Source organism: Manduca sexta, chromosome 26, assembly GCF_014839805.1.
Source record: "Manduca sexta isolate Smith_Timp_Sample1 chromosome 26, JHU_Msex_v1.0, whole genome shotgun sequence".
In the NCBI taxonomy this organism is placed as follows: Eukaryota; Metazoa; Arthropoda; class Insecta; order Lepidoptera; family Sphingidae; genus Manduca; species Manduca sexta.
In genome coordinates this window covers 1,951,676-1,962,937 of record NC_051140.1, presented here as the reverse complement: position 1 = coordinate 1,962,937, position 11,262 = coordinate 1,951,676, and the positions used below count along the sequence as shown (strand labels likewise).

Genomic DNA, 11,262 nt, shown 5'->3' with positions numbered 1-11,262 from the left:
ATATATATCTTAGAACTTTTTAAGAGGAACAATTGCGTCATACATAATGGTTGCATAACTTAACCGTTTACGCAGCGCCTGCAACGGAAGCTGTCAAAAGTAATAAATTTTCCCCGTTTTTGCAACATTTTTCATCACTGCCCCGCTCCCATTGGTCATAGCGTGATGATATATAGCCTATAGCCATCCACGATAAATAGGCTATTTGATACTGAAATATTTTTTTTTATTTGAGACGGTAGTTCCTGAGATTAGCGTGTTCAAACAAACAAACTGGTCAGCTTTATACAATAGTATAGAAAGTATACATATAACACATTTCTCTGTTATTTTTGGTAATTCGACCTTTAGAGCTCTTTTGTCGTTTGACATTTTGTAAGACCTTTCGACGCGGTAGAAAAAAAAATACACTAGTGGCTTTCCATATATATTATAATTCTCTTTGAGTGGCACCTTGTACCTGGTGGCGTCGCGTCAATGACGCGTCTAGTTTATTTGTCTGCTCGGCCGATTTACGCGGACTTCATGCCGGCACCAACGCCAATTTTAATTTTTCAGTAATATTTTGATTTAAAGATTTAATCCTGTGTTAATAAATTATGTGAAGCTATTATTATACTTTAATGAAGTGTTTAGTGCAAAATTCCTGATGAATCTTAACAATATGATAATCAACTCAAAATTATGATTTGTAATTCTTTACAAATCATAATCAAATTCGTCATAATTTTGAGTTGATTACAGTGTCTAAATTTCAAATATATTATTTTTTTTTCAAGATAACATGAAATATACTAAAGAATAAGTACAAAACTATGTCATTCACATTTTTGTTAGATAATGTTATTATTTATGCCGACTTCCATACAGAAACTGTTATTCTCATCGATGTGTGTTTACCGAGGTTTTTTGGGGCGTATGTTGTAATTTTCCGAATAATTGAAGATCCTAATAAGCGCCGATTCCACTGTAATAGATTTATGTTTGTAATTCAGAAACATTTTAAAGTTGTCATCATATTGTTATAAAAAATAACCGGCAAATACATCAATAAATCAATAAAAAGCTAACAGAAAAACAAGTATATACCTACTTCAATATTTAACTTGTTTTATGTATGACTATAACGTCGCGAACACATTATATTGTGAAAGGGTCATCCAAAATGTCATCCTTCACAAGAATTTTATGTTTTTTTACACGTCTTCCCGACCGTGTTATATTAGGGCATATTTGTGGCAGCTCCGCTAGTTATGTGACGTCACTTGTTTATCAATTTTACACCCGGAAAGTATAAATAAAAACGTTCCAAAATTAGGGCTTTCTTTTTTTTTATTAAAATCATAGAATATTTCTTGAAGTTTTTTTGTTAACAGTTAATGTTTTGTGTTTTAATACTTTAGATTTAAACATGTGACGTCATGCTATTTATGACCCTCACAACTGCCCCGTTGTCACGAAAGTAATGTCACACTTTGTTGACCTCTTCCCCTTCTACACGTGTGACGTGATTTATGGATGGCTTCTAAGTAAATTGATGAACAAATACAGATTAAATGATTAAATCAAACAGTAGAAATCGCAATGAATTAAAGAAAGAGCTCGGGGTAGTTATCGCTAAACTTATATTATTGTCTCTGAAGTTGATGGCGTTGGCGTATTATACATGCGCGGTACAACTTCCACTCTGAGATCCAGGGTTCGAATATCGGGTCGGGCAAAGTAATGTTGGACTTTTGAGAATGAGAGATCGTCGCAATAAAGGTAAATGTAATTTTTTTTTCTTAGTATCTTACATCATGTCTGTGATCAGTGGTAGAATAGTTGTAGAGAAGAGCTTGGAAATACCAGCTTCTGCTACCTGCAACGTTTCTTCCTGGACCCTGCATCACCCGAGCGTGAGCTGCAAACGCGTAAAATTTGTGTACACACCGCCATCTCGTCAACACCAATGGAACTATTAGAAGACCGATATGGTATTGACATAACTGTAATGATAACACACAACAATGACGCTAGATGGCGAGAGAATATACTGAGTAACGGTAGCAGAATTTGAGCGACGCGTAGAATATACCACCTCCAATTAGGAACCGTCGGACGCGCCGCGGCCGCTCAGGTGCAACATCTGCCTGCCTGGAAATCTTTCCTTCCATAGAGGAACGCAACCATCTGTTCCTCTATAGTGGCGGCAACCTTTACCCCGCTAAAACAGTAAGTCTTATTTTATATACATCGTATATAAAATAAGACTGGTATATTCTACGCGTCGCTCAAATTCTGCTACCGTTACTCAGTATATTCTCTCGCCATCTAGCGTCATTGTTGTGTGTTATCATTACAGTTATGTCAATACCATATCGGTCTTCTAATAGTTCCATTGGTGTTGACGAGATGGCGGTGTGAACACAAATTTTACCGCCACATTGTAATTATAGTCTACCACACGAAAGTGGAGCCTGAAAAAGCGCGGCAAATTAAAAAAAAACTACATGTGGTATCACTAAGTAGAGAAGCAATAAATTAGCTTGATACTTTACAAACAATATTAAGTTTAGGTTAGGTTTCCTAAGTAAAATACGCATGTGAATGGGTTTATACTTGTTACACATTCTTTTACTAGTATAATTAAGAATTGTAACATGCAGCAGCAGGCAGAACAGGTTGATAATACTAAACTCAACGTTATTATGATAGAAATTAAAAAGAATGTTAGTTATTTAAATATCCATTTATTATATGAGTACTAATCAATATCAAAATTTAAAAATTCTAGTTCTTGTGTGGCAGTTTAATCATTGCTATCGTCTTATAATACATTTATGATGAACCGCTCTATTTCTTCATCAGTAATTTTATTTCTTCCTTTGTATGCATTTTCTACATAAACGACATGATCTGTTTATTTTTTTCAATCTTGTGGAGTAGCACACTCACAAGATTGCCTTATTTCATCAAATTCTCCCCACTTCTGCTGATGGCAAGTTTATATTTTAACTCTCACTCATTTCCATTCTCTTATCAGCTTCATAAATTTGTTCTGGGTTATGTTTCTGTACCAGACAAAGTAATTCAGCCTTTGCTGCCGGTGATGTTTTTGACAGCTATTTAAGCAATTCTTAAGCACCTATTAACTCGAAAAAAGTTTATAAGTAAGACTGATTATGTCCAGTGGTTACACTGGCGGCAAGAATTTCGATTGTTATTTTTAGATCCTGGCAAAATTTGTTGTGGCTGAAAGCAACCTTATTATTGAAATAATGATAATATTAAAGTCTATTCCTTTAAATTGGATGGGCTTGGTATAGCGTTTCAGCGCTTCGTCTAACTGCTCCGCATCAGGCTGATGGTCTTTGCGGAATGGTGGCGACTAAACAGGTAGTAGTTCATTTTCCTTATACACCATTAAGGGCACACAAGACTCCTCTATATCAGGCACGTGGGCCTTCACGAAGTGCTCGTGACGTAGCAGGTGGGTGAAGGTGGCCCAGGTGTAGACGTTGCACGAGTTGTCTGAAGTGGGGGAGGTGGAAGTCACGCCGCGGAGGAACACGTGCAACTCAAAACACGGCGGATCGACGTTAGCACGCTTCACGATGCCGGGGATGGTCAGTCCGCCGCCGCTGTCGCCGCGACACACCGCTGTGCCTGGAGAAACGTGACAGAGAATATGAGAAAAACAAATATATCATCAATACTAAGTTACTTCCAAGGACTCAAAGTACACAATACGTTATATGAATTAAATAATTTGCTCACGTTTTATGGTTCTCTTAGTAATATTATGAGGACTGCCAGTAGCCAGCTAAATATTTAAGTTCAATCAAAATTATTTTCTCACGTGTTTAACCGAAATTTTACCATTGGTATGTCCGGCGCAGAATTTGTCCCCGGTGATGGAGCTCCTGAAGCTCACTGGGCTCTCCTCTAAACACTTTTCGATGGGAACGATCGGGAGCTCAGCGGCTTGAAGCACCTGAGACGGCAAGGAGTTCTCGCCCGTCAGACCCCAGCCCACGATCTACACTCGGGTGATAGACGAAAGTATTAGCTGGCCGACATGTAATGGATGAACTACATATCATGGTTATGATTTAAAATTAGTAATGGTCCGCATTTTATAATATTGCGCGGTGAAGCCCGCCAAGCTTTAGGGAACATTAATCAGTGTTTATCCCGCAACGAAATTAATTAAATATAAAGATAGTGAGGAGTTGGAAATATGTGACCTGTGGCTCAGAAGCATCTAGAGAATTCCACCACGGCATGCCCTGCTTGTCGTAAGCGGCGACTAATTGCCGCTTAGAGAGTCCCGGGCGAGCAGTGGGGGGCTGCTCGCTCGACAGTGACTCTGAGGTGGACGACAATGCGGGTAGTAGGTCTCCTGATGTCGTAGATTTCAAAAGGGTCCTCTAGCGGGTGGGGGCATCTTAGTCCCTCAATTGGAGAAGTGCCGCAAGACAGTATCGCGCAGGGACTGTTCCGAGCAGCTATCTTAGTGCAACAAGATACTCCGGGACCGTCCCGTTTGCGCTGAAGAAGGCCATCGCGGGTTTTGGTTGGTATGCTAGTGTAGGGTATACCAGGGTTAGGGTCTTAGCCCAATGCTCGCTCGGATAATGCTATATTCCAAGTGGTGGAAGCGACAACGTGATTTTTTTGCCCGCGAAAAAAAGGAGTTGGAAATATGAACTGTCGACTACCATAGCGAAGCGGAAGACAAATTAATTGACAAAAGAGGCATTTTAACTTTAAATATAGGGACGTTTACAGCTAAGAGCCAGTAGTAGAGCACAATAGATATATCAGCTGTTAGATTTGATTCTAATAATAGGCATGGCCGAAATGCTGGAAAGCGCGTAAACCTTACCGTTTCTGTAGTTTTAACTGAAGCCGAAGCCTTTAACACACCGATCCGATCAGAGCATTATGAAAAACCTACCACGGCTCGGCTTCAACGATTCGTAGCACGGGCATCTCCTTATTTACATTGAACTTAAGCTCCCATTGGGTGCAATAGTATAATTTATTTATATTTATGATAGTGTTACTGAATATTAGGTTTGTTTATTGAAGGAACGTCGCTTACACTGCCCACGTTTTTCTCTAGCTGTGTTTTGTCGTAATCCGGATTGAAGTTGAGACAAGCTGGTCGCACGAACTCGTTGTATCTGAGTGCCTTGTTGAGGAACAGTAAGGCGATGTCCTCTTGGAAGTTCCCCACAGGTCCTTGGTACCGCGGCGGGATCTCGATTGCATACACCTGCGGATATGAATTATCAATGAATTTTGAATTTTAAATGCCGTTAATTTATCATTGTTATCCTTTTATTACCCCCTACCTGCCAACTCGAGCTTGCTACTTTGTTTTACCTTATGCCTTCTAATTTAAAAATGGCTATAGTTATATAAGTGATCTTGAGTGTTATTTAGAAATAAAAATAATTATTCTTATATTTTTTTTGACGTAGTTATCATAATTACTACTTTTTCGCCTAGGTGATAAATAAAGTATTAAGTTTTATTTATTAAATTTGATAAGTTTATTTGTCTAAAGTAATGAGAAATATGTTTATAAGCAAAATAATAAAGTTGCATTAATTTGTATTTTGAGACCCTGTCTTTTGAAGCTTTTATTTACCAATGGACCTACCTTATATGCTCAAGAAACGTAGCAATTCGTAATGTAAAATTGGGTGTACTAATTTTGAAGGATTATGGTAATCTATCAGCGACACAGGAGAAATGAGAAGTAACTCAGCTTTGTACTCACGTTGGATTTCTGAGCTCCTACATCGTTTGGGGCGTTCCATGGTCGATAGACTTTACCAGCGGCTACGGCGAAGAGAGACGCCTTGGGTTTCGTTCTGTCTCTTGTGAGGCAATGTGCGGCTACAAAAATATGAATGAATGAATTCCTCCTAGCCAAATTTTGGCCACAGCGACCAATCTTAGCGGAAATCAACCTCCTGCATACCTGTGCAGGAGATATTATAGTGCACAAGTGTGTACGCTCACAGGTGCACTCTCTGTTCCTTCATTCCTTTAGTCCGGTGAGACGGCAATCCGACATGATCGGAGAGAGATCAGACGCAGCACCAACGGCTTTACGTGGCTTCCCGAGCCACGAGGGCATCACACCGCCAACTTAGCTGTAACTGAGTAATTTTTAAAATGGAAAAACCCAGTCACAATTATTTTGACCCGACCCGGGATTCGAACCCAGGACCTCAGCGCGGTAGGCGTGCTCATACGGTGGATAACCACAACCACGCCACTGAGGCAGTCAATGCTGCAATAAAGAGGTACTGTATCGATATATCGAGCATAGCTTCAGATAAGTACTACTTAAAGCTTTGAATACTACTAGTAAATATATGAAACGCAATATTGCCTAATGCATATTGTATGTATATTGCATAGTCAGCCACAAAAGGAGCTGAACAAATTCAAAGTTTTAAATCACCTACTGTGTTGCGTATATCAACAATCGTTTGTTCTTACAAACTTCCCAGTTTTTATGTGTATCGTTTTGAGATTTTTAATTTGTTCAGAGACTTGTGTGGTTGACTCGCACAGATTAAACGCTGCATTAATCAATATATTTCAATTGATTTATGTTAATCAGTAGATAATATAATATAAAATGTAATAAAGATTTTAATTGTTGCGGATGTACATATTATTATATTGTATGCTTACCTGTCAAGACTACATTCTTAGCGATAATGGTGCCTCCGCATATTTGCATGTAAGGGTCCGTAGTCTTGGTGTACAGCCCCGCGTGCCACGGCGCCTTACTTATGTATATATCCTTGGTTGAGTTTGTGTCCTCTGTGCCATTTGTAGCCAGTTTATCATTTGTAGCTAGTGTATAATTTGTAGCCAGTGTATCATTTGTAGCCAGTGTATCATTTGTAGCCAGTGTATCATTTGTAGCCAGTGTATTATTTATAGCCTGTGTAGATTTTTTAGCCGCTTGTGTATTCCATTTATTTATTGGTGAATTTTTACGCAAGTAATATCCATAATTAACCGCCACTTATGCCAAACCCACCATATCTTCTACGTGGTTGGGCATTTCTTGTATTTCTAACCCAAGATCCCAAAGCTCCTGGACCTAGATGATTTTAATAAAGATATATTAGATTACATTACAGTAATTTCTTAATTTTCTTATAAACTAACTATTGCTCGCGACTTCACCTGCATGAAAACGTTTTTTTCGGGATAAATATTTTCTCGGCATACAAAGTAACCTATAGCTCTCGGTAATGTAGCGATTATTGAAAAAAATATGAAAATCGGTTTAATAGTTCCTGAGATTAGCGCGTTTAAACAAACAAACTTTTTAGCTTTATATAATAGATATAGATTTAATATTTTTTTGTATTTTTATGTGTGTTAATGAGAAACATAAATGATGATGTCGGTATTATGACATATTCGTCGCTTTAAATATAGTTCGACTAGACACCATTTTCAACAAACAATCAATTTACACAAAATAATATAAATTGTAGCCTATGCGTTATTCTGATGTATAACCAATGTTACTGTAAAGTTTCATCCAAATCCGTTCAGTAGTAGTTAAGGAAAACATATAAATAATTGCAGGAAAATAGCACTTAAGGTTATAAATAAGAATAGTAGTAATTAATACTTATAATATAATCTTAGATTATATATATAGTAATAAGGAAAAAATTGAAGGAAACTGTTTACTATAAGCAAGTACTATAGTAGTAACTTAGTAGTAAATAAAAATAAGGTATATAGTGTAGAAAATAGATATAAACAGTAAAATAATAAGATAAGTAGAAAACATAACATATATTTAGAAACGAAATCCAAAAATAATAAATATAATACATAATAAAAACAAAAATCTCTGGTGCTGCCAGGGTGAACGAAATAAAAAAAATAATCTCAAAGGCAATCAGCCAGGTACTCAGAAGGTATTATAGTGTATAAGTGTGTGCGCAATACACAAGCACTCTCTGTTCCTTCACACTCATAATCCGGTGAGACGGCAATCTGAAACGTCTGGAAAGTGCTCAGGCGCAGGATCAACGGCTTTACTTCCTACGGCATGGGGGTATCACAACGCCAACTTCCTAAGTCCAAGCTGCGACTTTAATATTTAGGATGGAAAAACTCAATACCATTTTTTTTTGGCGCGCCCCGAGTTCCAACCTAGGCCCTAGGCGTAGTAGTCGTACTTGTACCAAGTTCGCGTTATAACTATGCTACCAAGGCGGTAAAGAAGAAAATATTCTAGGAACCTATCTTTTAATTTTACATAGGTCACATACGGCCCACGAATGTGTGTCGAATTCCTAGATCAGCCTGTGTATATCCGGTTTCAACAGGCCGGCATAATTGTGTCGACTGCCGAGGAGTAATCATCTCTCATTAGTAGACATTCTTTTGGATCCTACTTCACTTACCATCAGGTTCATTAGGATCACTTTGCCAGACACGTAGTAAGAAAAATCTCTATGAATAAAAGGTCAAGAGAGATTGTCATTGAAAATATTTTTTTATTAAATAACAACATGACTTAACCGTTATGGTAAACCGTTGTGACGCTCATAATTAACATTTAGACGTGCCTACAATACCTACTGGATATACCGGCTGACCCTCGAACAAAGTTGCTCAAAACACGTTTAGCAGTCTCTAGAACGTGTATAAACACATAGTGGACTGCGCAATACCCTCACCAAATACCATAGTTTAGAAAAACAATGCGAATATAATATCAGCATGAATATAATATAAGCACGTAAAGCCATTGATCCTGCACTCGATCTCTCTCCGGTCACGTCGGATTGCCGTTTCACCGACTATGAGAGTGAAGGAACGGAGAGTGCACTGTACTGTACTGTGCACACACTTCTGCACTATAATATCTTCTGCGTACTTGGCTGATCTCCAATGAGATAGACCGCCGTGGCCGAAAGCCGGTTAGGAAGGAATCAAATCAATAATATCAGCACTGCACCGTTCCATTGCTGGTGATGGGGCTCCTCTAGTACAGGCAGATTTATTTCCGGTCCATATTCCGGTATTCCGGTATCCAGGACAAGGGTTCTTTTACATTTGTTTTTTAATTTTTTACTTTTTATTTTTCTTATACATTTATCATTTATTCTATCTTATCTAGTCTTACAATTATAATCTTACTCTATCTATGCTAGTACAGAGAGATTAGACCATAGTCCACCACGATGGCCTAGTGTGGATTGGCACACTTCATATACGTACCCTCATAGTTATTATAGAGAAAAACAGATATGTAAATTTCTTCATAATACTCTCAAACAATCATTCACAAAGAATACATGCATAACTTTTAGCAAAGTCAGAGTTGCGTGCCCTTGGTTTTTGCATCTGCAGACATTCGTCTCAGCAGTCCGTTTCATTCTAGACTATCGCTGCCTTCATCACAATGCGAATGCGGTCAATGTCCGACTTTATAAAAAACAACTTTTGACCGCACGTTTCCTTGATCTCTAACACAATATTATTAACTTAAAAACTGCATAAAGCAATCTATTACATGTTTGTGGTATAGAGTGGTATGTCGTACTCAAACTATTTATTATGCGGGCTGTAAAGACCTGTTTTTTATGTTGCCGTGGGCCATAACATAAAATCATCAACCAAATTAAGTGTTGAAAAATCGTAATATATAATGTTTTAATAAAAGCACTCACAATGAACCGAATTTTTGACAGATTTTGAAAGTCAAATCTTTTAAAACAAACATCTATGGCAGGTGGGCCACTTGCAGAAGCATGGCAGGCCGCAGTTTGAGTATAACTGCTTGATAAATTGAAGGTGCTCATTACTCAGTATTCCATGAACACTCTTACACATTAAATATAACAATTATAGTTACTTACCGAAGTACAATATAATTAAAAATATTAATGACGATCTCACACCGTCTATCCACATTGTATTAATAATTCGATATGTTCAAAGTAAAATCCACTGACACAATAAACACAATCTCTTCGCGTGATTGTATATATTTGGCTGACCTATCATAAACTCAAAAATTCTAAATATTCGTATATTATTATAATACATCCGCGTTTATATTGTAAATAAGTTCACGAGAGCTACGCAAAGTACCTTCCTCGGGCATATTCAGTATAATAATAAAATATTGTTTAATTTTTGGTAATTCGACCTTTTTTTCGCGCCTCCGATCCGCTAGTGGCAACTTGTCTCTGATGCCGTCGCGGTAATGGTGACTTTAGTGCTTTAGTCTCAGAACAATGACAAGCAGCTTTAGTTCATTTGTCTTTGCTCGGCCTTGATTATGAGGGCTTCAGGCCACCGCCGACGCCAATATTTTGTTTAAGTAATATTTTGATTTAATGTTATCCCTGCGTTAATAAATTATGTGAGGCAATTATTATAATTTAATGAAGTGTTTAGTGCAAAATTCCTGATGTATCTCAATAATATGATAATCAACTCAAAATTATGATTTTATAATTGTTTATTTTGCGCCGCTGTTACACACCAGAGTGCTTCAATTTCAAACAACATATTATTTACCAGCTTTTGCTCGCGGCTTCGCCCGCCCGCGTGAAGGAGTTTTCCGGGATAAAAGTCCCGCTATATATTTTCCCGCGATAGAAAGTAGCCTATAACCATCCTAGGGTTTTAAACTATCTCCATACTAAATTTCATAGAACTCCGTTCAGTAGATTTTGAGAAAATGGATAACATATAGACAGACAGACAGAAAAAGGGACTTAGTTTTATAGTATGTAGGTATAGATAGAATAAGACCATTACTATGACATTTAGATTATTGTTAATATTATTTTTGGATATTAAAAGAATCTCACTCATCAACTTCGATTTTAAAGTCGGTCGTCGGAAACTTATATTCTCATGATATATTTCCAGATAGCAAGGTCAAGGCGTGTCTAAGGTTATAAACTCGGTCCAAAAATGGATATCTGCTTTCTATTGCTGTTCCAATAATTGTGTAGGATTGTGGCCATTTTAGAATAGAATGAACGAATCCCTCCTTGCCGAATTTCGACCACGGCGGCCAATCGCAACAGAGATCAGCCAGGAATGCTAGAGATATTATGGTGCACTATCTGTTTCTTCACCATCATAGTATGTGAGACGGCAATTCGGAATGTCGGGAGAGAGATCAGGCGCAGAACTGATGGCTTTATTTGCTTTCTAAGGGATGGGAGTATAACAATGCCAACTTCCTGACTC

At 37.7% G+C, this 11,262-nt stretch overlaps 1 protein-coding gene across 2 annotated transcripts; it reads right to left on the bottom strand.

Moving 5' to 3' along the window:
• Positions 1–2,712: 2,712 nt before the first annotated feature.
• LOC115450183 (transmembrane protease serine 12) lies at positions 2,713–10,298 on the bottom strand. 2 transcript variants are annotated; one of them, XM_037443669.1, is made up of 6 exons: positions 10,205–10,298; positions 6,703–7,120; positions 5,774–5,892; positions 5,090–5,263; positions 3,862–4,021; positions 2,713–3,648 (listed from the first exon to the last, which is right to left on the bottom strand). In XM_037443669.1, the coding sequence occupies exons 2-6, from the start codon at positions 6,749–6,751 to the stop codon at positions 3,371–3,373; spliced, it is 780 nt and encodes a 259-aa protein (XP_037299566.1). In that variant the 5' UTR covers positions 6,752–7,120; positions 10,205–10,298; the 3' UTR covers positions 2,713–3,370. The 2 variants fall into 2 exon arrangements, with proteins under 2 accessions (XP_037299566.1, XP_037299565.1); XM_037443668.1 differs by having other exon boundaries at positions 9,912–10,278.
• Between the last annotated feature and the right edge of the window lie 964 nt (positions 10,299–11,262).

Excerpts from the sequence above, each read along its gene's own strand:
- LOC115450183 (XM_037443669.1), bottom strand. The coding sequence starts at position 6,751 with ATGCAAATATGCGGAGGCACCATTATCGCTAAGAATGTAGTCTTGACA. Across the intron at positions 5,893-6,702 it reads TAAGAATGTAGTCTTGACAG|CCGCACATTGCCTCACAAGA; the intron begins GTAAGCATACAA and ends ATATTTTTGTAG. Across the intron at positions 5,264-5,773 it reads TAGGAGCTCAGAAATCCAAC|GTGTATGCAATCGAGATCCC; the intron begins GTGAGTACAAAG and ends TCATATCCGCAG.